General features: G+C 34.2%; 2 protein-coding genes across 5 annotated transcripts in view; one reads left to right on the forward strand and one right to left on the reverse strand.

Moving 5' to 3' along the window:
- Positions 1–8,705, reverse strand: part of LOC117114296 (nucleolin 2-like) — a 29,453-nt gene extending 20,748 nt beyond the window's left edge. For 2 of the 3 annotated variants that reach the window (XM_033257920.1, XM_033257918.1), the window contains exons 1-2: positions 7,215–7,388; positions 192–1,023 (exon numbers count right to left, since the gene is read on the reverse strand). In XM_033257920.1, the coding sequence (XP_033113811.1) occupies positions 192–975 (784 nt within the window). In that variant the 5' untranslated portion in view covers positions 976–1,023; positions 7,215–7,388. Of the gene's footprint in view, positions 1–191; positions 1,024–7,214; positions 7,389–8,637 lie in introns of those variants that run through there. The other variant, XM_033257919.1, reaches the window with a different exon arrangement.
- Positions 8,706–8,858: 153 nt separating this feature from the next.
- On the forward strand, positions 8,859–26,757 carry LOC117114293 (nephrocystin-3-like). Of its 2 annotated transcripts, none has more exons than XM_033257915.1 (23): positions 8,859–8,989; positions 11,838–12,229; positions 12,337–12,462; positions 13,910–14,048; positions 14,704–14,856; positions 15,513–15,637; positions 16,041–16,225; positions 16,953–17,042; positions 17,160–17,301; positions 17,612–17,779; positions 18,149–18,367; positions 18,837–18,980; positions 19,238–19,335; positions 19,662–19,989; positions 20,169–20,333; positions 20,801–20,901; positions 21,318–21,541; positions 21,636–21,724; positions 22,862–23,100; positions 23,350–23,556; positions 23,764–24,004; positions 24,784–24,909; positions 25,253–26,757. In XM_033257915.1, the coding sequence occupies exons 2-23, from the start codon at positions 11,924–11,926 to the stop codon at positions 25,529–25,531; spliced, it is 3,894 nt and encodes a 1,297-aa protein (XP_033113806.1). In that variant the 5' UTR covers positions 8,859–8,989; positions 11,838–11,923; the 3' UTR covers positions 25,532–26,757. The 2 variants fall into 2 exon arrangements, with proteins under 2 accessions (XP_033113806.1, XP_033113805.1); XM_033257914.1 differs by having other exon boundaries at positions 8,907–9,059.
- The last annotated feature ends 14 nt before the right edge of the window (positions 26,758–26,771 follow it).

Raw genomic sequence — 26,771 nt, forward strand, 5'->3', positions numbered from 1 at the left:
ATACAGCTCAAAGCAAGAAGGCGAGCATCTTATCCAAGCTATATGCAGCTCTATATTTATAGAATCCATCCTCACGATATCAGGTTGTTGTCAAAAAATTAAATTAGAACACATATATTCACGTGCGGTTTAGAGCAGCAATTTCTATAAATATAGACAATACAATTTCAAATGAAAAAAATTGGGCTTACCCTCAGAATCATTTGGGCTATCTTTTCCTTTGTTTGGATGTAGCATCTTTGCCATCCCTTTCTGCATGGACTTGCTGGCCTTCCTACTTGCCCTCTTCATAGATGTCCCAACCTTCCTCACAACTGACTTGGACTTTTTAGACTTCTTTCCCTTATCACTGTCATCTAAGCTATCCAAGCTACCAGCTTGATTAGCAGATATGCTGGAGTGCCCTCCTGTCGAGTCTTCGGGATCAGACGATTCAGCTGAGGCACCTTCTCCATCTGCTCTGGTGGCTTCTGTAGGTGGAGATACAATGTCTTCACCTTTCAGAATAGCAGCAAGGCCACTGGCTATTGTCTTTGGAGTTTGATCTTTCTCTTCTTCATCTCCTTCTATTGTGATAGATGGACTTGCCTTAACTGGGGCATGTTCTTTGGTAGCTGGTGCTGAATTCCCACTGTGTATCTTTGGTGGGGCACTTGAATATGCACTTCTGTGAATAGGAGGAGGTGAGTCATCATCGCTCTCATCTGAATCGGACGATGAGACATGTATCCTAACATGTCTCACTGATCTCTGTTCCGAATCTGATGACTGCAAGCTGATTTTCTGTTTAAGAGGTGATTTTGGATAATGACCCTGTTTAGTTTCTGGTGGTCTGGCACTAACTATCTTGTCATGCTCTTCATCGTCTACTGTCCCATACCTGGAATGTCCACTGGGAGATTCGACAGATGATTTATGATTCAGAGACTCATAATCATCGTTCTTTTTCACATAGCAACAACACATGATACCCATCCTGAAAGAGGTCGAAGGTCAGCCAGACGATAGATATCACATAAATTTCTATAAAAATGGAAAAATAAAGCAAATTTTAATGCTGCACATTTTACAAAGAAGTAGCTAAATACACTTCAGCCATTACCAATGCATAAAATAACAACAAAATTGAAAGAGAACCGTTCTATATTTTGTTGGTTTGTGACAAATTACCCATAATTTAAAAAAATATTTTTTTAGATATATTTTTTTAATTATTTGTTTTTACTATCAATCTAACCCATTCACCATGATTACAAAATATATAGACATGGCAATGAATTTTTACATAATTTCTTAATATTAGATGCAAATTGAAAATAGCAAATTAATTTCATGGCTATCAATATAATTCAATGGCTAGCAGCGAAGCTTTGGAAGTAATACTTTCTTAGCAGTCCTTTTAAGAACCTTCCTATTAATTAAGTTTATCAATTATTCATAATTGTATATCAACTATAATAAGCACACCAGCATTTGTAAGTAGAACAGAACTAATAAATATTTATGCTGAACACACAATTACTGTACAAGAATCCAAAACTATAAATAATTACAATATACTAGGAGATACTACATAATATCAGTATAAGTGCAAATTTGTCAACGCTTTTTAAAACAGTATAATAATCCATATGTCCCGTACCCGCGCAAATAAGCACCCGGGCGCTTAAAATATTTTTTTTTGCACTTTTTGAGGGGCGCTTATTCAAACGGGGCACTTATTTAAACGGGGCGCTTATGAAAACAGAGTGGAAATTGAGGGGGCACTTATCAAAATAGATGAAAATCGAGGGGTCCTTATGGGAACTTATTAAATTCAAGAGGCACTTTTCGAATGAAAAAAGATTATATATAAGGACATTACGAATGGTGGTGCGGAAGAAAAAATAATCGTCCAGAGAACATGGTTCAGACAAGAATGCTGTGAATATTTACATAACAGCAGAAAAGCAGATGCAATGGTGGGTAGTGGTTATAAGCTAGTTGGCCATCGGCTGATTGAGATTAGCAGGATGGCAGGATCATTGCAGGTTTTCTTGAAAACTCAGATGTGAATGTGCTAAAGGTGCAAACTGTCGGAAAAAGAAAAAGAGGAGTAGGACTAGGCCTAGACAAATATGTAAGAAGAGGAAAGTTGAAAATATACTGTCTATCCAGGGATCGGAGCTCTCATCTGTCCAAGAGAAATATCCTCATTTTGACATTGACCTAAGAAAAATGTGATTCCACTCTGCAGCTCAAATCATGCCAACAACCACAGTCCCTGGATTGATTGGATTATTGACTTGCTAAAAAGAAATTATTATTATTGAGGGGACGCTTATTCAGATTAGATGGGGGTGCTTATTCGAACGGGGCGCTTAAGGAAATTTTCACGTTCACAGCGCTTATTCGAGAGGGGCGCTTATTCAAACGGGGCGCTTATTCGCACGAGTACGGTAGACATGTGCATGTATCCATAAAAGATTAATTTAACCACTAAACCTGGTTTGCCCCAAGAAAAACTTATTGCTGATAATCATATTGTACAAGTTCATTTTCATCAGAAATTTTACTTGTATTTGGATTAGTATTGTTGTGGATTATAATGCACCATGATAATAAATAATCATGAAATGACTGATAGGTTAAAGTATATATTGATTTTTGTTTTATGTGCTGCAGATGGCAATATCTTATAATACGCCTAAGAGTGATTTAAAAATATTAGCTTACTGTATCATCTATTTTCCTAGGAGGGTTTTTCTCATAAAAATCTAAATAAATTAATAAATCAAAATTCTAAAAACAAAATAAATAGTAAATTTGATAGAGGCTGTGTTGGCCTTGATAACAGAAATAATGTCTAATGAAGATATTATACAAAGTATACAGTATTTACTGTTTGTTTGTACTTTGTTTTGTTGATTTTGTAGCATGATTGTGCCACTAATGAATTTTATGTAAGGCACAATCTACTCCATAATACCTATATTTTGTAATTTTTTATAGAACTTATTCCTATGCTTTTTTTTATCTAAATGCGAGGAATTGCCTACTTAAGCATTTGCTGTTGATTCTTCAAAGTTTATACCTTCAACTTTTAATAAGCTCCTGTCAATTGTTCCATCCTTTACACTACTAATTAATAGATGAAACTTGTTATGCATGAGTGATTTCAAATTATGAATATTCATTAAAATGCAATAGCCTTCATCATACAAAGGTGATCAGGCTTTTCATAAGAAGGCATGAATCCAAACAGTATTTTTAGAAAAATCTCCATATGGATTCACCACAAAGACCTTCAAACTACGACCAAGAATTTGGTTGCTCTTCCCAACTGTGTTAAGAGATGGAGAGGTTTTCACGATCAAGCAAGCCTAATGTCAAGTTTAAGTTCTAATTTTGTTTGGTGGTTGGTAAATTTATAAATTAATGGATAAATACAGGTTTATAGACTCACCAGCATTTATTGGGAGAGGATTATCTAGATAAGTTAGATGTCTGCTATTGAATTCATTTTTGCAGAACTATAATCCACTAATCCAGACAGGTCTATAAATTCACCACACTTTGCCCAACCTTTCATGAATTACATAATTGATATCTGCTTCTATCTCTAAAACAGTGGTTTTAAACATGCACTTTTACAGTTCAGTTTCCTTTATTCGCATTATATTTAAAATGCACAATTCAATAAAAATACAAAAGCACAAACAAAGCTAATTTAAATACACAAAAAATGCAGACAATTCTGACAGCAGTTCACTTTCAATTCCTTTGTAATTTTTTTTTTAAATCTTTAATATTATTTCTTGTTTTTATTATATAAATTAATATACTTATCCATAACCTAACAACATTAATAACACAACAAATTTTGAGGCACATTTGTTTACTTTTTATGAAAACAAGCCTATTTATGGACATGATGGATGATGAGACACTAGGTAGACATATACAATAGGAAGAGATATATCTTTCTCTACACAATACAACATTAGTAAACACCTTCATTAGTTAGAGGCTCATTACCATTATCTATTCTTAATGAAATAATAAATACTGTATATCACCCATGTGTGGGTGTGTATATAATGTTTTTGCCTTAGTAATATTATTTACATTATGAAAATTATATTTTTATTCAATACATAATAATAATATAGTATGTCAATTTTTAAATGTTATGATACATTAAAACTGACATATATTATAAATATTATTATTTATATACTAAATAATAATAGTGTCAGTAATTGCATCATGACAATCATGACATCAAGCTCTCAATGTCATTTACATTACAGTGTAACTCCATTTGGATGAAACACCTATGAAACACATTCTCTGCCTCCCTAAAGATTAATTCCTTAATTATAGCAAAATTTCATGGACACCAACCTAAATAAATACAGTATTATTATATGAGATTATATTATATTGTATAGTCATATTGAGAGCACAGCCTATAATGGAGTGTTAATGGTATCATGCATGATTATTATTTGTTTTTCGATGATAGTATAATAAAACATCAAGGCAAATTTAACTCATGAAATAACGACACGACGCTAGAACGGAATCATCCATGCGTGACCGCCCTACCTGGCGTCCTACGTTCTCTGTATATGTAGTTTTGGCCAAATTGCATTTCAGAATCTGCTCGACAAGGTGACCTTAATGTTCTCGCATACGCAGATGACTTTTAGTGACATCATTACGTTCTATGCCCTACCATCATCGTGCAATCAAAAAGCTCCCTAATGTTACACTTGAAGGACAAGATTCTATGCGCTTCACATTCATAAGAATAAATAATTGAATACTTGAATAAATGGCACAACCAAATGCAGAATCTCTAAGGGGGTAACCATCCGCCACCACCTTAATTCATAATTTGTTTTACTCAAATAAGACACTGATAGGTAACAAAGGGAACATGTCCCTGTACGCAGTATCTACAGTTATCAGAAAAATGTATAACACTGTAACAATTAATGAATAAATGGCACAAAATTAATAGTATGTTATACTTAAGTTGGTAATCAATGATAATAAAAAAAAAATAATAATAAAATAAATAAATAAATTAAATTAAAAAATACATAACAAGTAAATAAATTTAGCAATAGATAAACAAGTGAATATTAAATAAATGAATAAATAAATAAAGCAAGTGGCTTAGAGCAGGTGGTCAACAGCAGTTTGGGAAGAAGAGACGGAGGAAGATAAATGAGTAGCAATTGGGAGTCTGTTCCATATGATTTGAATATCGTGAAATAAGAAATCGTGAAGGGCATTGCATTGAGCAGGGGGAAGGTGAAGTCTGAGATATGTGGTCAACGTGTATTAAATGAAATATACTTTTAAAGAGAATCAATTTTAATAATACTACTAATAATTTAATCCAGTCCCAGACACCTACCTGGTGAAATTCTAATTTTTGGAAAATATATTTGGCTATGGGTTACTACTCCTTGGCATAGTTCAAGATTTTTATTGTTGAAAATAATAAATAAAAAAATTTCTAATTTAGAAATTTTTCCATAATTGTTTTTTTATTTTAAACAAGTTCTCTGTTTTTTCCATGTAAAATGGGACCCTAATAGAAATAAGCCTACATTCTTGTGTCTTCAAATTATGCTGTATTCCTATGTTTATTTTCAATGTCTGCAACAGTATGTTTTTCATATAAATATAAGAATACGGATAAATTATCAAAGGAATGAAATACACATTTGCTCTATACCACCAACAGCCTGATACTTAGGGATGGTGGCCGACACAGGTTTGACACCCAAATGAAAATGCATGTAAAATTCATGTTGTAAAAAAATAAATTTTTAGAAGATTTTTGCAGACACTGGCTGATTTTGATGAAGACTTGATATAATTCATATATTCAAGGTCTATATTCATTCATTCATAAAAAAATATATATATACAAATCACAAACAGTATGTATTCCAATTGTTGCAAGTTAAAAATTGAAAACTGAACACGGCAAAATTAAAGAAATTCACGACACATACATGTATTAAAAAAAAAAGACATTAAAAGGCAAGTAACATTAGATAAAAAGCACAGCACCAGATATAAAACCTAATTAACAAAGCTAAAAAAGGAACAAATAAAAAGGGCATATAAAAACACATTAATTATAAATTGAATAAAAGATTGCAAAAACAATTTACATTTAAAGACACCAAAAAACCTTGAATAATCTCGAGAAGAAGCCCATTTTCAAGATAGCATGGGCTTCTTTTCATGAATTGCAAAGAAACAAAATAAATTAGTAGTTTAGGTGATTGCCAGTTAATACACTCCATGATACATATTGGTGTTACAGTGGCCCTATTTATTGTTTTATACAGTAGTAGTAATTACCAAAATTTACAGCATTAATTTTGAAAAGAAGTCATCCTCCTTACTTTGCAAAATTAGCCTCGAAAAGAAGCCCATCCAAAGTTGAAAAAAAAGAGAAGCACAAGGCTTCAATTTGTATTGCAGAGGTTAGATGAAGAAGACATGAAGGCTCAATCACCTTGATTTACTTGCCCCTCTGACTCTCTAACACAAAGTTTCTCACATCTTTTAAGGATCAATTTTGCTTTCAGAATGTTTGATTGAAATTTATATTTCATTGTGAAATAATAGAATATCATGTAGTGTGACTCTGTGCGAGAGTCAAGGGCGTCGATCCAAACTTGAAGGATGTGGGTGGGGGAGACGAACAGGAATAAAACCTTAGGCTGTATGCTCACGCTTTAGGTGGGGCCACTTAATTGTGAATAGTGGGTACTTTGGGGGGGGGGAAATGATATGACAATATTCCTCCAAAGGTCGGGGGAGGGGAGCGTATCCCCCTGTTCCCACCAATTGACACCCAAGGTGAGAGCAGTGTGAGAGAAAAATCCTGGCAGGTTGAGCTTTCTATCTACTCTTTTATCTGTGTCACATTGTAGGCATAGGCGGCTAGGCTACGACAACTCCTTTACCTAACCATATTTCTCCATGACCAAAACTAGAGTCTAGGCCTAGACTTGACACTAGGCCTAAGCCTATAATCCAGCCTAGCCTACTAGGCTCCTAGCCTAGGCTAGGCCCTAGGGCCTACCCATCTTCGGCAGGCTATCTCCAAAAAGGAAAGGGTCCTAAGTAGAGTAACACCACCAAAAATGAGACAGAAATGCAATTTTAGAATGTCTTAAAATAAAATATCATCATACCTTAGCCAACTTTTCCCATTCCTACAGAAGATGTCCTGGTTTCCCGATTTTTCTCTGATCACGATGCCTCAAAACAGTACCAGACAGTCTGTTGTCTGTTGTTGTGTTACAGCAGTGATTCGCCGCGCTGCTGCTGCTGTGTGGCGGTTGTGTGTGTGTGTGGTGGTGGTGGTGGTCGAAAAAAGAAAAGAAGAAAAGTAAAAGACCAAACGTTGAGGGCGCTATGTATTTTTTGTGCACGGAATAACAAAACTACGCTCGCGACTCGGGTGCCATGGTACAAACAATTCCGAAGTCAAAATAGTGGTAGGCTTAAGGCTGAGGCCTTTTGCAAAATTAGCCTCGAAAAGAAGCCCATCCAAAGTTGAAAAAAAAGAGAAGCCCAAGGCTTCAATTTGTACTGCAGAGGTTAGATGAAGAAGATATGAAGGCTCAATCACCTTGATTTACTTGCCCCTCTGACTCTCTAACACAAAGTTTCTCACATCTTTTAAGGATCAATTTTGCTTTCAGAATGTTTGATTGAAATTTATATTTCATTGTGAAATAATAGAATATCATGTGGTGTGACTCTGTGCGAGAGTCAAGGGCATCGATCCAAACTTGAAGGATGTGGGTGGGGGAGACGAATAGGAAAAAAACCTTGGGCTGTATGCTCACGCTTTAGGTGGGGCCACTTAAGAAGTTAAGGCCTCAGTGGGGCCCACAAACAAAGACCTGGTGGAAGCTCTGGAGTTACTAGCATTTTATAAGTCATATTTAATTGATTTTAAATTAACAATTTACAATTAACATCATCTCCACACTACATCGACATAAAAGGTGTTTTAATTTACCTGGCATTCATGATCAAAAGCCCACATATATTTTTGCAGACTGAACATCGTAAAAAAATAATGATTTACCTTTTGTCATTCGTAATATTCTCTCTACTCACTTTAAAAAGTGGGGTTTTAACTAGAACTATAGATGAATGGTGAATAGTGGGTACTTTGGGGGGGGGGGGGAATTGATATGACAATATTCCTCCAACTTTGAAATGTCGGGGGAGGGGAGAGTATCCCCCTGTTCCCACCAATTGACACCCAAGGTGAGAGCAGTGTGTGAGAGAAAAATCCTGGCAGGTTGAGCTTTCTATCTACTCTTTTATCTGTTTCACATTGTAGGCATAGGCGGCTAGGCTACGACTACTCCTTTATCTAACCATATTTCTCCATGACCAAAACTAGAGTCTAGGCCTAGACTTGACACTAGGCCTAAGCCTATAATCCAGCCTAGCCTACTAGGCCCCTAGCCTAGGCTAGGCCCTACCCATCTTCGGCAGGCTATCTCCAAAAAGGAAAGGGTCCTAAGTAGAGTAACACCACCAAAAATGAGACAGAAATGCAATTTTAGAATGTCTTAAAATAAAATATCATCATACCTTAGCCAACTTTTCCCATTCCTACAGAAGATGTCCTGGTTTCCCGATTTTTCTCTGATCACGATGCCTCAAAACAGTACCAGACAGTCTGTTGTCTGTTGTTGTGTTACAGCAGTGATTCGCCGCGCTGCTGCTGCTGTGTGGCGGTTGTGTGTGTGTGTGGTGGTGGTGGTGGTCGAAAAAAGAAAAGAAGAAAAGTAAAAGACCAAACGTTGAGGGCGCTATGTATTTTTTGTGCACGGAATAACAAAACTACGCTCGCGACTCGGGTGCCATGGTACAAACAATTCCGAAGTCAAAATAGTGGTAGGCTTAAGGCTGAGGCCTAGGGCTAGCTTAGAACATTCCATGAGTAAGTAAATATTAACGTGGAGAATTGTAAACATAGGTGTTTTATCAAGTTTAACACAAAACCCATATTTGTGAGTACTGTACAGCCTTATTTAAAAAAAAAATGCTATGTTAAGCTCTGCTAGGCCTAGCTAGGCCTAGGCTAGTCTACTACTAGACTAAGCGAAACCACCACTATGGGCCATGGCGAAACTAGGGCCTAGGCCCCTTAACAAATTCGCCCACTAACAAACTCGCCCATAGCCTTTTTCTGTCGTCAGATTAAAAACTTAAAAAAAAATAATACAGTAATTTGCCTATTCAAATAACGTTATTTTGACTGCCAATCCTGTTGTTTGTGGTGCTGTGGAAGCACATTCGGGACCACACTAAGCAATAAGGTATCCGATCATTTCGGTCGCGCTATTTTGGTTATGCATTTCGGTCGCGGTGTATGGAGCGCCGAAGGCGCGACCGCGAATGTATATAAGATATCCTAGCAGTATAGGCCTGCCGTTCGTTAAGCACGAAAACAGTCATTTTTATTTTACTACTTTTTGACTAATTGGATACTTGGACTTGGAGTATATTAAACTTTCCTATCTGAGATTAATCTGGACCTTTCGGTTTTCAAATTATATATTGTTAAAATAAAAACGTATGTACAAAATATGTTAAAATGTGGTTTATTTATGTTTAAGATTGACTTTTTTATACCTTGTTTAAAATTATAAATTGTTAAGTAAAAACATGTATTCTAATGTATGGCAATCCAAATTTGTTCGGAGCACTCCTGTTACCTCATTAATATAGGTCGTACCTAATAAAATGCTTTCAGTTCGACCTTATATATATATATCGCTAATCTTTAGTAATAACTCCGCTTCCAGTGTTAAGTTCTAGTTTAATAATGGACCGTCATCGATTAAGGGTACTCTTGTCTCTCGTATTATTAATGAATTTTCTTGTACTGATCGTTATTTCATTAAATCTCTTTTTTATTTTAAGTTGTATTTTAAAAATAATTGTTTAAATCAAGGTATATAATGTGACAGTGTCAAATATCTTTTATGTATTAATGATTTATAGTATTTATAATTTATTACCACCATTTTAATTGTATTGTCTTTGATGGTTTTTAATGCACTGTTCTGTACATATTGCTTCTCCCTCGGGTGTTTTGTAGGAATAAATAAATAAATAAAAAAGATATGTTAAAAGGTATGGTTTATATATATTTAGGAGAGATTTTGTATGCCTTGATTAGCGAAACAAGGCGACTGCCGATGAGTAATTTTAAATAAAAATGAAATTGATGATGAATAAACGTTTTTAATTTACTACAAGAGAGAAAATAAAAGATACAAGCAAGTTACATTATTGCATTTTTTTTGTATTATATTGTGTTGTGTTCAATATATAAGGCCTATATATTTTATTAGGCCTTTTTAATCTTTTTGTAATTATATTATGTTTCTTATACTGTACTGCATTTTAATGTTTATAATATTTTTTTTAATTATGTAAGAATTGCGATATTGTATTTTTGTTGTCATGAGGAGAGCCCCTCGACAGTAGATCTTCTACTTTTGGGCAATCCTGCCACATGACAACAATTACTATTTTTGCAATTTTATATTTGTATATTTTATATATTTATATTTATTTGGCGAAATAAATGAAATGAAATCAAATGAAATAAGGTACTTTTTTTTTTATAATGATTTCTATATTTATCATTGCCATTTTCTCTTTATGCACGATTTAATGATGTAGATTGCTTTCTACTGATGACATGATTTGTATAACATTTTCTTCTTTATTTTCTAATTTTATAATCTAAAATTTTATAATTGCAGTATGTTCAAAGCTATAGGCTATATTTTAAAATTAAGCTATAAATGTGTAGCCTAATTTAGGCGGCCTCCCTTTAGAAACATTCAGAAATTCAATAATTAATACTACTAGGCCTATAGATACTGTAGCTGTACACATCACTTTTACTTCTGGGAACTGCAAGAAAAAAAAAACATTGGTTATAAATATACAACACTACATAATAATTGTACCTAAAAATGCTAAAATTTAAACTAATTTCAAAACAATAACAATCGTAAAAAAAAACATAAATAATAATCAAATCAAACACTTATCCTCCTTTTAAGAGCCTAATAATCTGAAACTGAAACGAATACAAAGTAAAATTTATTTAGAACACTACCGAATTTACTTTCGAAAAACATTGTAAATAAGCTAGCTTGTACATCGGCGTTCCATACCGCGGCTGTGAACCGCGACCGAAATGCATAACAATAGGGCACGACCGAAATGCAGGCGCGACCGAAATGATCTGTATTCAGTAATAAAAACTTCCCTGTGAACTTACAAAGTGTATTTTTTATCGTTTGTTGCGATATATATTTTGATTGCATGTTCATTAATGCAATTAATGCTTAAATTAAATTAAATGGAGATCGTGAAAAAAGTATAGTCACTAGATAGTTTTTCATACGTTTGTTTCCTTGTCACGCTCATTTACCGTATTGTTCTGATCATGTTTAAAATTGGCCTATATATAAATAAATGAAAATGTACTGAATGATATATGATGAATGAAAATAAAGGAAATATATAGTATTAGTAGGCCTATTTATTTTTCATATTTATATTTGCCTACCGGTATTTATTTTTCATATTTATATTTTCCATATAAAATGATCAGTTGCATAACTAAAGTATAATTCCTGCATATATTGGGCCAATTAAATTATTTACAGAAAAATAGGCCCTGAGCTGTTTAGTTCCTTGGCCTGTGCTCTATTTTCTGAATAAGGAACATGGATGTCATGTTTTTTTTTAAATTTCCATAGAATTCGAGCCAGTTCAAATTATTAGGATGAAGCTGTACATCAGAAAATATCTAAAGCAAATTTGAAGTATCGAAAAAGAAAAAAGTATGGGAACAGGAAGCTCATTTGTAAGGGGTGATGCCGGTGAGGGTGGGGTTGTAACAAGAATACCGAATGAGGTTAAACCCCGCAGAACCCTTCTACCATCTCGCGGCTCACTGACACTTGGACGAAAAGGGAAGGGTGCGAGTATGAGATCAGCATTATCCGTTGAGTTAGAGAACACTGAGCTTGATCGTTTACGGAGGGATTTTGAAACTTACAAGTATAGCAAGCAAACAGAAGTTGCTGACCTAGCCAAAAAGGAGAAGAAATTTGAAAGTGAAAATCGACGCTTACGTGCAGAGTTACAAGTAAGTGATTTTAGTTACTGTTGTCTTTTGCGAGGAACTTCAGTGGAATTCTTATTCTAGTTTTGTACAATAATTTGCATTTGATATTTTTGTGTGTTATTTCATAGGCACTTCAGAAAACATGCAATAAATTAAGAGTCGAGAGGGACTTAGCGTGTGACTCGGAGTATCAAGCTATGGTCAGGGCTAATATATTTGAACAAGACAGGGATAAAGTTCAGCATAATTTCAAGGTACTGTAGAAGCAATTGTTAGGGGCCTTTTATATCAACATTTTGCTTTATTGACTTTTTGGAATCATGTGTTATAATTTACTTAGATGTAATTTGTAATTTGGATCATTTTAATTATTTAATTGTAACTTTGATATTGTAATTCAATTTGTAAAAATTTAATTCTTTCAATTTTAGTGTACCGTATAAGCCGCAAATTTTATACGCATTTTCCCCCCGAAATTTGGGGTGTGGCCTATACACCAGTCATCAACCTACTCACAAAAATTTGAGGTTGTGAACCGCTGTGAAATCAGGCGCCGTCTGTTAGGTTAGGCCCAGGCTAGCCCAATTAATTAGCCTAGGGTAGGACCGGTTTGTCGGCCTAGTATTTGTAATTATACTCACTATAGTACTGTACTAGGATTCCTATTACGTTTTCTAAGACATCCTCTTATTAATAGGTCCATGATCCAAGCAATGGTTTGGGTTGTCTAAATAATTATCTTCATATTACTGTACGTTCATTCATAAACAACGTTTGGAACATGTTGTTTCTGTTTTAATCCGCTTTGTTATGTAAGTTAAGTAAAAAGCTTCATTTACGTCGTCGCAACAAAACACACGTGGTTGGTGGTGAACTGGTTGAAACTTGCTGGTGGCTAGTACCGTTATAGAAAAAATGATACCGCTATGCAGTATTATGATTTTATAATAAAAACTTGTGAAATTAATATGTGCTATAAAAACATGAGTTTTTTTGAAGTTTTAATTGTAGAAAGGCATACATCATCTGCCCATGCGTAAACTTCGTATTTCTCAGTTCTGTTTTGTTTATAAAACATGATGCGTGATGATGCATGCTTCGCACAGTGGGCTGTGAGTAGTAATGACTTAGGCCTAGAATTACCAATATTTTTTATCTTAATACCGGCTGTTATATAGTCATCATAATAATAGAATGATTGATTGAAATAGATAAATATACTCACTTAGTATTTTATTGTACAGTATTAGATTTGATTAAACTAAACTGATATTCAAAATTTAACGCAGCACGACGGCCATCTAGCGTGAAAATGGGGATTTCCCTATAGTAAGAATAAGTTGTTTCATTGCAGTTAGCCAGAAGTATACACGCATTTCCAGTCATTTGTTGTTTAATAATCAACCAATTAAGTTGAAATTTCTTTATTTGAACATTTGTAAATAATGTCAATGTTTCAAAATAATTAAAAACTTAACATTATGGAAACGGTTTGGAGCTTGAAAATAAGTGCGACTTATACGCAGACGACACAAAAAACCTGATATTTTGTGTACTATTAGGGGTGCAGCTTATACACAGGTGAGATTAATACACCAGAATATATGGTAATTTTTTATTCATGTACAAATAATTGCAATTCAGCTTCTTGCTGCGAATGTGACTTTTAATGAACATGAAAATGTGCTTGACATTTTTTAGATTTTTAGAGAAACCAAGGAGAGCGAAATTCGTGACTTGTTGAAATCTCGTCGTGACCTTGAGGTAACCCTACAGAATGCAAATGTTCCACATATTAGTGTTAAAACACCATCTGCTCAATCAACTACAGATACCAATGGTATGGCCATAATACATAATTAAATGACATACTTATTACATGTGTGAAAGTGTGTGGTGCTAAAAGACGGGCACACACTGCAATGTCATAGACCGACGAATCCATCTCTGCTCTTTTTGAGCACTTAATAATGCAATGCCATCTGGTGGTTACCGGTGGCAGACTTTGATCGTCATTAAAAATAGTCCATTGCACACGCCTCATTGCATTCTCCATGGAACCAAATCAGTAGTGTGTGACCAGCTTTAATAATAATAATAATAATAAGATTTAATCAGCGCACATCTCCACTAAAGTGCTCAAGGCGCTTGTGAAAACCATAAAAAAAGCTTATCCTTTTAAACTAAAGCTTTGCATTCAAAAGGTTGTGAATTTGAAACACTTTATTGTTGTTTCACCCCAAGAGTAAAAATGTTTACCTCTTTAAATTTGAATGATGTAAATGAAACTTTTACAACTAGGAATACATCCCAGTGTATTTAGTCAGAAGAGTTGAACCCATGACCCTGGAATTTTAAGGATGCCCACCTTAACCTTAAAGCTACCGTAATTCCACTTTATGCTTATTTCACTTCTTGTGAGTTTACTGCATTTTTCACACTGCTCTCATCAGCCATTTCTGTACTGAAGTTATACTTATGCTTTTTCCAAATAGGCGATACTAGTAATGTAGGTGATTGGTGGACAGCTTTGGAGAGTGAGCCCTCTCTTGGTAGTACAACACAGTTACAGTCTCTACATTTACGGGGACCAGAATTTGCCTATAATCGTGGTGACAATGAAAGTCCTGTCATTAATATTAATAATGGTGAGCTATCGAAAGTATTTACAGTATAATGATTAAGATAGGATATAAAAGCAAATTGTTGAAAATACATTTTCTGCAATGTTTGTTAATTATTTTGACTTGAAAATTAGTTTTAAAGATACTGATCAATTGCATATGATTATAAGTAACGATTGTTCATTACCTTAATATGTAATACATTGGCATAACTTATGAATATTCACTTAAGTTCTGTATATAATTTTAGTTAAGAAGGGTGAGGTTTTGGGGTTTTTTTCTTGTTTGTATTGAAGATGGATTGGAGCGCAACACCCGAAACATGTTTATTATTAAATCCCTAGGTCTTTTCTTAAAATGTGTTGTGTTTTTCAGTAATTAAAGTCTGTTTGGGTTCATTATTGAGGACATCAGTTTGAAAGATCTGCCTATTTGTTTATTCAGGAAGTACGAGAAGATATCTTTACATTTCATCAAAGCTAAACTCTGTTATAATTTTATATAACTGATTAATTAATAATAATATTAAATTATTGAAAAATCTCACCAGAAAAAGAACATTTTTCACAATGTATTTTGATAATGTTGATTAATTAATAATCCCTATTCATAGTCAAATCGTCTTTCTATGTCATATTTTTCATAAAATATTTCAACAGAGGAGTTATTTTTTTTTTTAGGTGACTGGCAGGGAATTTCTCACAGCATGCTAACACCATTCTATCAAGAAGTTGAGTCTCGCGTGATAACTGTTTATTTAAGTGCTCCTAGTAATATGCAAGCTGAGGTCGATATTTTTAAAATGGTAATTTTTTTTGTAATAGTTTAATTTGAATCATTTACGTTCTAACAATTTTAAAAATGAATTTTTCATCTTTGGAATAACTACAAATAAAACTAAAACTAAAAAACATGGTTTCTCTTTCCTTATTTTGGGTTATCTTTTTATTCGCTTATGGTTGCGGACTGTGACAATGATACAATAGTCTTTACTGGACCTTCATTTTAAGTCCTTATCCAAACCAAACCATGGGCGAGAAGCATCTCAAGCTAGAACCAATGTTGAGGCTGGAGTTAGTGGCCACCTGCCTTTCCACGGGGCCAGTTGACTCGCGCTATCGTAGCAATAAGAGGAATTGAATTAAATTGTAATGATATGATGCAAGGCCTTAACAGCTGTATAAGACTAACGTTATTACTTCCTACAGGAATATGAATCGGAGCTTGAACATCTTTGTGAGATGGAAGGACGCTTCTTTCTTCTTGTCCATTTTACTGTAGATAACCCAAAAGAATTGACCGATGATGACCTGTTAAAGCAACATGATATAAGACAAAGGCAACTCCAACAGGCTACAATGTTTCTAGCCTTTTTAGGTGGCCACACTGACAGGTAATGCTTGTTTTTAGATTTAAGTCAAGGAGAATCATAATTAAACTTTTTTCATGCACCATTCCAATACAGTTAAACTTGCCTAAGTCGAATCCAAAATGGCATTGAAAAATTGTTCGATGTAGACAAAATTCGACTTACAGATTGTTAATTACTGTGATGGAAAACACAACATTTTGGCATGTAAAATAAGGTCGACTTAGAAATTATTTGAGATAGGCAAAATCAACTTAGGCAAGTTTAGCTGTATACAGATAAGATAACATACAGATGACGGAGTATTCAAACACAAAAACTTTATTCAATTCCTTGCACTTGCTACTTCAAATTATCAAAGCAGCTCATTAATTTCCTATATTTGCAAAGCATCCAGATTTAATAATGAAACAATTCATCATACAGTAAGATTATAAACGTGGTATGTAAGCGAGTAGTAATTACAGGGGTGGTGCCAGCGGGGGGCCAGGGGGGCCGAGGTTTGTGTAAGTATTTGATGTCTCAAAGTTGACATCAAAATGTAAGGGTAGACTTTGCACATTCAAGTGTAACAAAGAAAAGGTGTTGGTATTGAAATTACATAATTGTGAAATTTGTGCTGTTATATTGCATGTGGTTTATAATTAATTTATGGTTCTTTAAGTTTTCTAGTCTGATGTTATGGTATCATATAGAACAATATATACACTATGCGATAACAATGAAACTTACTCTTCATTTTATTCTACAGGTTTACAGCAGATGAGTACAGTATAGCCCACCTGATGAATCCTGGAGCTAGGCCAGCAGTATTCTGTTTCAGAAACCCAGCCTACAGAAAGTAATACATTTGTTTATTGCTATCTATACCAGCTTGAAGTAGAATTATTATTGCAATAAAATGTAAATGTAAAATTAATGATATATAAATTTGTTTGTCAATTTTATTTGCTTACAGTTGCAAAGGTCATGACAGCGAAGCTAGTAAATTGAAGGAACTTGTACATGAGCGGGGGCGCTGTAAAATTATTGGTAACTATGATGACCCAAATCAGGGTGCTAAAGAAGCCTATAGGGAACTAACAAGGCTTCTACGACTAGTAAGTAAAAAGAAAACATTTTAAAAACCAAACAAATTTGCTTGGTCTCTTCTGAAGAGTGTAACACTCTTCAGAAGAGACTAAGCAAATTGTATAGCCTGGGAGGTATAACCAGGGAGGTTATAGATTCAAGATTTTCAAGATTCAAGGTTTATTGATTAGTAAAAACAATACGTATGGAGGTTGCAGATCCATACATACATAGTCACTAAAAAAATAGTGTTTGTTATATTATTTTCTAAATTATACTATTTTTATGTACTGTTAATGCACATTTTGATAGATTAATATATTGATTTTTGGTTATCAGGAACTAGGCTTGCCAATGGATGAAAAGAATGGTGGGATGTTGGAACATGAATTGCAGAACTCTGTCTCGGATGACATGTGTATAACCTGGGATGCGTACAACAATGCTGACCAACTTGAGGTCTTTGAGCTTGCTTTGGTGTCAACTTGTGAATTGGGCTTTGAAAAGGTTAGGCTACTGATGACCTCATAGTGATCACTAATAATATGTATAGTAAGATTGGCTAGCTGCCTCCATTCTTAGACACATCAACTACTATCAGGGTAAAGCACCAGCCTTTGTCCTTTAGGCATGAAGAAATTTCTTCTGGCCCTTTTTTATTATCAGACCTACATTTAGGCAAGATTGCCCTTGTCACTAGGCTCAACTGACCTATTTCTAGACATCATAATTATCTCTGCTATATTTAATCAAACTGATGTATTTTATAAAAGAGATTAATACATACATAATACATTGATTATAATGTTATTATTACTAATACATTGAATGCCATTGACTAATACTCTAAACCTTTTGTGTTTGTTATTGTAACAGCATTATGAAAGATTAAATGATCATGTAATAGCTGCTGGTCCATTGCCGCCGTATTTAGTTTGTGGTCCGTCTGGCTCAGGGAAGTCTCTCCTCCTGGCTAAGTGGATTTCTCTACAGCAGAAGCATGCAAGGTCCAGCCTCATCTTGTACCACTTTGTAGGCTCAATGAAGTCGTGTAGTGCTGATGCTGTGAATATGATTAGGAGGATGACAGCTCAGGTATGTCAACAGTACTTTATTGTTGCATGTTTTTCATTGTTGTCACAAAAGTGGCAATCATCAATTCAAATCTTTGATGTGTTTTTGCCAACAAAAACACTTCTCAACCGTTTAAATATTCATTCAGATGCAAATGCATTATGTGACATTTGCTGGTTCTGTACGGCCAATTTCAGCACAGTGCGGTTGACACATGGCCAATGCGTATCACAGAATTTGTTGTTGCTTGACCTTGTCCACAAGTCATGGTGGGATGTTGTGAGGGGGACCTCTGCAGATTAAACCTCAATCCAGAATTGTACCACCTTGTCTGGCAGGATACACACACCTTACAGCTAACTGTACAGCCTTTTAATAATCTTAACCTTGTGTGCGGGGAAAATAGGCTTTAAATATGATGATGGTGATCATTTTTCATTGATAACTAAACACACTTGTACATAATGGAACCTAAACATTTTTCCATCAGCTCTTACAGTATGTAAGTTCACCCCCTCCATTAACCTCTGACCCAGCAAGACTTCTTGAGGAGTTTCCAAGGTGGCTTGAACGAGTTTCAACCAAGTTTCCTGGTGGAATCATTTTAGTAATAGATTCTATGGAGCAATTGCAAGTAAGAAGATAGGCACTATTTTAAATACAGTATGCGAGCTATGACATCTATATTTTAATATCCTAAAAACATCTTACAATATTCATTTTGTCCAGTGACCAACAAATTACTTAAAGTGAACTACATTATTATAATTGATTATAATATATATTTTGTTGTTGTGAATATTTATGTTTATTGTATAAAGATTGAATTTTTTGTGTATTTTAGTGTTTATAAATGATACCAAATAATGATATTATTATTATTATTTTCAGGATGCCGAGTCCAACATGCAGTGGCTACTGGATCCTCTCCCTGTGGATGTTCGTGTGATTGTCTCGGTCAGTGCTGATGCCCGCCCACAAGCATGGAGGTAAATTTTTGTAACTTTGATCGATCAACAGGAATATATAAAGTAAATGCCAATATCCATGGCAAAATACAATGTTCAATGACACCATGAAGTCTGTATTTCTCAAAGTGCACATATTGAGAATACTTATATTGGTCCTAAATTAAACAAACAATTTATAATACCAGTATATATAATATTAATATGTGTATAAAACATATAAACACATGTAAGAATAAATAAAATCTAAAGACAATAAATAATACATATCATGACTATTTAAATTTATTTTCTTTGAAATTATTCTGAAATTATAATATAATATAAAAAAAAATGTTATTCTTCAGATCGTGGCCAACTCTTCACCTTGAACCTTTAACACCAAAGCATGTCAAAGAACTTGTCCGTGCCGAGTGCAATATTAAGAATTTCAGTTTGTCTAGCGAGCAACAATCGCGCCTACTTTCTCATTGCCGGATGCCTAGCACTCGGTTACCACTGTATATTATGGTACTCATTGATGAGCTTATCCACTTTAATCAGACCATCATTGACTTGGACCAGAAACTTGAGGTTTGTCTTAAGTACGCAGACACCATTGAACTCTATAGACATGTACTTGAGACTCTGGAAATTGAACATGAAGGTGTAGCTAATAGAGGTCTTCTCAAGCGAGTATGTTGACATTTTTGGCATTCCATTTATTTCATTTTATCAGTTTTGGTTTATCGGCATTCATCCTCCTATTTTTAGATGTAATCACATCTTAAAATATATCTGCATAAAATTGAACTTTAATGTTCTGTCCATAATTGCCTAGAAGTAAAATTAAATTACAATTTGTTTTTATGTAGATAATGCAAATTATATGCTGTTCCCGCAACGGTATTGCAGAGTCAGAATTATTTCATCTGGTTCCAGAACTAACATGGTTGTTTTGGGCGTCACTGATGTACGACCTCATCAATAGGCACGTCCTCAATTATCGTGCAGGATTGATATTCTTTGCACATGAACAGGTTTGTTATAATTAACGCAAGAGTTTTAGAAATTATCAAGAGAAGTGATATTGATATGTATATATTTTGTACAATTATGTACCTCTTGCAAATTAAATGATTTTTAAAGAAAAAGGCTATGCAAATATAGTAATATAATAAACAACAAAACAAACACAAGACCAAGTAATGAGCAATTTAGGTGTAGGAAAAGAAAAAAAGAGAGCCTAATGTTGGTTTTTGTCAGAGCTTGGACGCTGATGTAGTGTATTGCTTTTTGGTAAACCGTCTGGCAAACCAGTTGAAAGTTTCAACTTTTTGTTGTATGGATAGCAGTTTTCTGTGTTTTATATTCATCAGCACAAAAAACATAGTAAAACAGAGTTTTATAATGTAAAAAACAAATGGAGCTAGAGGATGATGCCATCAAATAGTAAAAAATACATGATAAAGTTTTATTGGTTGCTTTGTTTATGTTTATTTATAAGGTAAATGAAGCAGTTCAGATCCGTTATTGTATGGGAGTCCACGAGAAAGAACTCGCTTCTGCAAATCAACTCCTTATTGATCACTTCTCAAATTCATTAAGGTAAAGTTCCATCTTAAATTTGTTGTTAAAATTAAATTTGTTGTTAAAATTAATTCACAAGAAAAAAGCCATGAAAACAGTGAAAGTAAATAAATAATACAGTATGATGTGCCACAAGTCTCTAATTTATTGGTTTTTTCTAGTGTTAAAAACTTTTGGAGAGTGCCATCAGCATCTGGTTGAATCAAGATGCTTTCTATGTTGTTGAATTTGGCTCAGAAAAAGTATAGTATGGAATGCCATTAGTGCAAAGAAGTAATATTGAATGCCATTGGTGCCATAATCGATTTATTTTTAATGGTTTTCTTCACTGATTAAGACAAAATGTAGGGACTGGTACCTAGTTTTAGTGTTAATGTGCTGTACCTTCTTTTGTTAAATTGTTTTTTATTCTTTTGAAATTGTTTTTATTCTAGACCAGGTTATGTTACTGCACGTGTTGCAGATGAACTGCCGTGGCTGATTCAACAGACAGGTGATATGGAGAAACTCAAAATGTGCATCAGTGATCTTTTTGTTTTTCAACTTTTGTACTCCAGAGGGTGCTGTGGTGAGCTGATCACGTACTGGCAGAATGTAGGCTGTGATAAAAATGCAATGGCAATGGAATATTTCAATGCAATCAAGAAAGCAGAGGAGAGTAAGTATATTTCTTCAGAAGCAATGTTTTTAGATTCTATTTTTCTTTGGTTTTCTGTTTTTTAATATGTGTCTTTGTTTTTTTTTCCCCTAAGATCTTGGTGGAGTTTTCACATTACCTCGTATTGCTGATATGTATGAATTGCTTGGAAGATTTTTAAAAGATTTAGGACTTCTCAATCAGGTAAGAATTAATCAAAAATTCAAAAAGACGCAAGTCATCCACACCAGCTATGGGCTGTGTAATGGCTTCAGTTTTATGACATTCCGCCAAGTTCACTGGTTTCTGGCTAGCTGGCTAACTTTAACAAGAGATTCGTAGCCTCTTTATTGGCAAATAAATATATATAGTAAATCAAAAATTGTAACAACTAATAAGCAATTAGTAGAGCTCCGCATAGTACACTATAGCAAAATTATTATACGAAGGTTAGATTTAATGCTTGAAGAGTTTTGAATGCATTAAATCTAGCCTAAGTATAATAATTTTCCGCTAGTGTACGATGCATGCTCTGCTAATTGCTTTATAAGTCAATCGCTGTTTTTTTTTATGCTGGTTTTGATAACCAACTGTTGTAGTAGTCATTGATTGCTTTAGTGATATAATCAGTATACTGTGTGCGTATATATACATGTAACTGTGCGTATGCTGAATTCTTTTAGCTCCTGCAGTACGCATATGGATACCATGAATAACTTCTTTGTAATAATTGTATTGTGTTAGAAGAACTTGTTTTTAATGTTTTACATTCATCAAAGAAATAAACATTTTTTAAAGAATTCGAGAGAGAATACAGTCACTGTCACTAACTTCTTGTTCGTTGCAGACAGGTAAAAATCGTGGGATGATTTCATAACAAAGCTAGGCTACGGCATAGGCTAGTAGTAGGAGGTGGCCTCGGCAGCCTCCTGCCTGGCCATAAGCCTAAGTCTAATTTCATTCCTTGAGTCTTTAAAATAGGTCTAAAATATCCCTATTAAACCTTCAGTTTGTTTAATTTATTAGGGCTCATTGATTCAAGGAATTGCTTAATTGTTCTTACTTAATGTTGAATTTAAAGTAACTTTCTTCGGGTTCTAACTAACATTGTTTTGCGAAAGTAATTTTCAATTACAATTCAATTTTCATCGCGGTGCGCGATATCTTCGCGGTGACGAAAAGAATTAAAAAATTTTTTTTAACACGAACCTAAAAAAAAATCAAGCCAAGCTAATTGAAAAATTAGTAGACTGTGGGGGAAAGGCAAATAATATTGGGAGTTGCATTGATGACGTCACGATTGACTTCTAATTGTTATTAATAAATGTTTGTTTGTCTTAGGCTGTGATTTCACTTAACAGAGCTCTTGAAGTAAGGGAGTCTATTGATCCTGACCACCCCAGTGTTGCCCAATGTTTTTATCTTCTTGGTGGACTACATGGGCAGTGGGGCAAGTTTGCAACAGCTGAAGCATACTTTAAACAAGCTCTGGATATCAATGGGAGCGCATTCAGTAATGAGCATGAATCCGTGGTGAAGGTCTTAGAGTCATTGGCTTTTCTGTACCGCAAGCAAAACAAGTGAGTTTATTTGCATTACAATGGTGTACTAATTGGATGATTGTGGCCAGTATAAAAACAAATGGAGTTTATTGAGGATGCCAATAGCCAGCAGTGTTGACGATGATTTCTCACCTTTCTTTTCATTTTTTTTTTAGAAATACACAGATGGAAGTTTCTATTATAATTAAAATAAATATACAGTAATTTAAAGAAAGCTAATTTATTTTATTTGATTTAAAAAAAAAAATATATCTATTTCCTTCTTAGGCATGATCAGGCAGAGCCATTACAAAAGCGTGTCGCAGCTCTAAAAAAGAAGCTCCAGCCCTTCAATGTTAACTCACATGGTAATATTAACATGCTGCAGAAACGTGCACTACAGCTAGAAGAACTAGCCACTGGACCAGATACACCTGAGCTTGCAAAGACATTGAATGAATTGGGTGTCCTCTATTACCTGCAAAACAAACACAGGTAAGAAATCTTTTTCTTTTAATAGTTTCTTTCATATATTTGATCAATATAATGTTTTGAATTTATCAAATCTGGTTTATTAATTAAAATATTGTTAAATCTTCAATTAATGAAAAAAATAAAGAATCAAACACTTCAATGTACATCAGTTTTCAAAATTTTAGCAAACTTTCTCAGTACATTACAATACTAATTGTTTTTTTGCAGCACATCTGAAGCATATTTTAAACGTTCCTTGGCCATGCGTGAAGCAACACAAGGCTCAGATCATCCAGATATTGCGCAGTCCCTCAACAACCTAGCATCATTGTATAATGATCGTAAACAATTTGATATGGCTGAACCATTATATGAGAGAGCACTGAAGATCCGTCAGAAGACACTGCCAGAGGAGCATCCGGCAGTAGCAGCAACCATTAAAAACCTTGCCACTTTGTATAGGAAACAGGTACTTGTATTTGCTAATTAACAACAAAATTATTTGAGCTGATTAGGAGCCATCTATGCTCAAAATAATCAGTTTATAAAACTTGGGGGTGGGTTAGTCTAAATATATGCTTTGTTTGTATGAATAGTAATTCAAAGGTTGAACCCATGATTTGTGGATTGTAAGGCTAGCACTTTATCCATGAAACCACACACTGCCTCATATTATTTCAAGAATTTTAATTGGTTCTGCATGACCATGTGCAGTATACTGAGTGTAGTGTACCCACAGGCCTATATTACTGCTAGTTTAACGAACGCCGTTTGTGTGAACACTTTGGAATTTTAATCCGTGGACTAGCTTACGCCTGGCGTAAGCCACGCCAGTCTTACGCCGTGTGTGTGAACACAGCCTTAACTATACCATAGGTATGCCTATGTGATTTATTGACAACTTGCTGGAAAACTAATTAACATTTCGGCTCTATCTTTTGATATTGAGTTTGATTGTCAGTTAAGGCATGGAGGTATAAAAATAGATTTAAAAAAAAAAAAAAAAAAATTTAGATTTAGATTTAGAAAAATCTATTTTTATACCTCCATGGTTAAGGTCAGTGCAAAGTGAGGTTCCTCAACCCGTCAGAGCTATTGCTGAAACGGGTATTGTGGTAAAGGGAATGGTAACAGCATGTGATTCAGCTCTCTACATATTTCACAGAACATAATTTAATGCTCCTTTTATATTTTATAGTACATATATATTTTCATCATGCAAATATTGCTGATTTTTTTTTTTATTAGGGTAAGTTTGACCTTGCAAGGCCATTGTATGAACAAGCTGTTGAGATTCGTGAGAAGACCTTTGGTGAGAAGCATCCAAGTGTTGGTACAGCCTTGGTCAATCTCGCGGTCCTACACTGTCAACAGGTGAATCTTCATATCAAATGTTATAAAACTTACATAAACTTACTTACAGGCATATTAAATGGATTCATCTTATTTTATACAGTACTTTGTGAAGTCTTTGGATGCGATGCCCTTGATAGTTTTGCCTGTTGTGCATTAGTTTGCCTTTATCAATCTTATCAGCTCTATGCATAAGAATGAATAGAGCACCAAATCTTTCCCTTTCAAAATTGGTTAGAAATAAATTTATTTGTATGTATTGTTTTATGGTTTGGTTATTCTAAGTACCTTTTTACAAATGTTGTTAAACATACCCAAATAGAGTACATCATGTAATTTTTTTTTCTTGTCTGCACATCTTCAGGCTAAACACGGCGATGCATTACCATTATATGAACGCGCTTTAAAGATCTATGAGGATGTCTTTGGGCAGCATCATCCACAGGTTGCGGAGACACTACGCAATTTGGCTGTGCTACGCTATGAGCAAGGAGAGTATCAGAATGCGGCTCAACTTTACAAGCGTGCTACAGAAATCAAAGAATTGGACGCCATGTCTTTCACAAGTAAATCCATTAGTGGATCTTCAGTAGCTAGGAACTCCGTTCTAGGTCACAGCACATTTTTCCCAGATCCCAGGTGATTGATACAAGGTGTGAGGTAATTAATGGCGGGTGTATCATGTGATTGATAACAGGTGTATAATGTTGATCCAGGTGTATGGTAATTCCCAGTTGTTGCAATACAGTAGAACCCCTATTAAGGGGACACATTTGGGATCAAAAAAATTGTCCCCCAATTTGGGGTACCCATATTCGGGGGACACTAACCAAAAACGTGAAATGGTCCCCTTAATAGGGGTTTTTGGCATTTTTTCTTACAATGATGACATAGGCCTAGTTTCTTTATAATTTTATTTTAATTGACCTAAGAATGAGTTACAGTTGAATTATAACTAATTTTTAACAATAATTTGCAATGCAAAAAGCAAATCATTTATGATGGGAATTCAACTGATATGTAATTAAAACTACAAAAGCTGTATAGTCCTATGTTCATAATATTATTTATTTCTTGATCCGAGTGTTATATTAATGGTGAAGTATTCTTTTCTCAAATATTGAGCTAACAAAGTCAGGGTGTAGCTGCTCGGTATACATCAGCCTACAGTATCAGTATGTGAAAATACACAAAACAAGAAATTCCCATGGTTAAAAGATTGTATTTATATGAACTAACGCTAAAGATTATGAGGGAATAATTATGGTTTGATGTTAATTTTATTGCTCAAAAAGTTCAAATTTAAATTTGAAAGATTTTTTTTCTTATTTTGAGACAATAAAAAAAAGTGTCTCCTTAATAGGGGTTAAAATGTATTGATTTGACCATTTTGCACTCAGAAAGTGTCCCTATCCTCTTAATAGGAGTGTCCCCTTAATAGGGGTTGGCTGTAGTGTTAAAAGATATACTGTATTGCCACTTATTTCACGGATAAGTGTTTTTATTATATAATTTATTCTGTTACCTAGGCTTTGCAACTCAACTCAATTGATCTTTGGCAAATTTCAAGCAAATGTCACATCAATTGTTATTAACATGAACAAAGAAGACAATAATTTAAGCCACATGATTCATGACTTTTGACTTAATGTGGTCTTACACAATTTGGCCAACAAATAGGTCAACATTGTAATGTACCAGATAAAATATATATTTTATGCTTTGTAAATTTTTTTATAGAAGAATTTTAGATAGTGTAGTCTCCTGTAAATTGTCAGCTTATGTATTTACTGTACACTGAATATGCAATGTAGCTTATATTTATACAAATATAAATTCGAGAATAAATTATATATTTTGATATTTGCATATTACTGTTCTTT

The sequence above is a fragment of the Anneissia japonica genome, unplaced genomic scaffold (assembly GCF_011630105.1).
Source record: "Anneissia japonica isolate Jap-2015-1 unplaced genomic scaffold, ASM1163010v1 scaffold2994_len2133135_cov197, whole genome shotgun sequence".
In the NCBI taxonomy this organism is placed as follows: domain Eukaryota; kingdom Metazoa; phylum Echinodermata; class Crinoidea; order Comatulida; family Comatulidae; genus Anneissia; species Anneissia japonica.

Excerpts from the sequence above, each read along its gene's own strand:
- LOC117114293 (XM_033257915.1), top strand. The coding sequence starts at position 11,924 with ATGGGAACAGGAAGCTCATTTGTAAGGGGTGATGCCGGTGAGGGTGGG. Across the intron at positions 19,336-19,661 it reads GCCCGCCCACAAGCATGGAG|ATCGTGGCCAACTCTTCACC; the intron begins GTAAATTTTTGT and ends GTTATTCTTCAG. Across the intron at positions 24,910-25,252 it reads CGGTCCTACACTGTCAACAG|GCTAAACACGGCGATGCATT; the intron begins GTGAATCTTCAT and ends GCACATCTTCAG.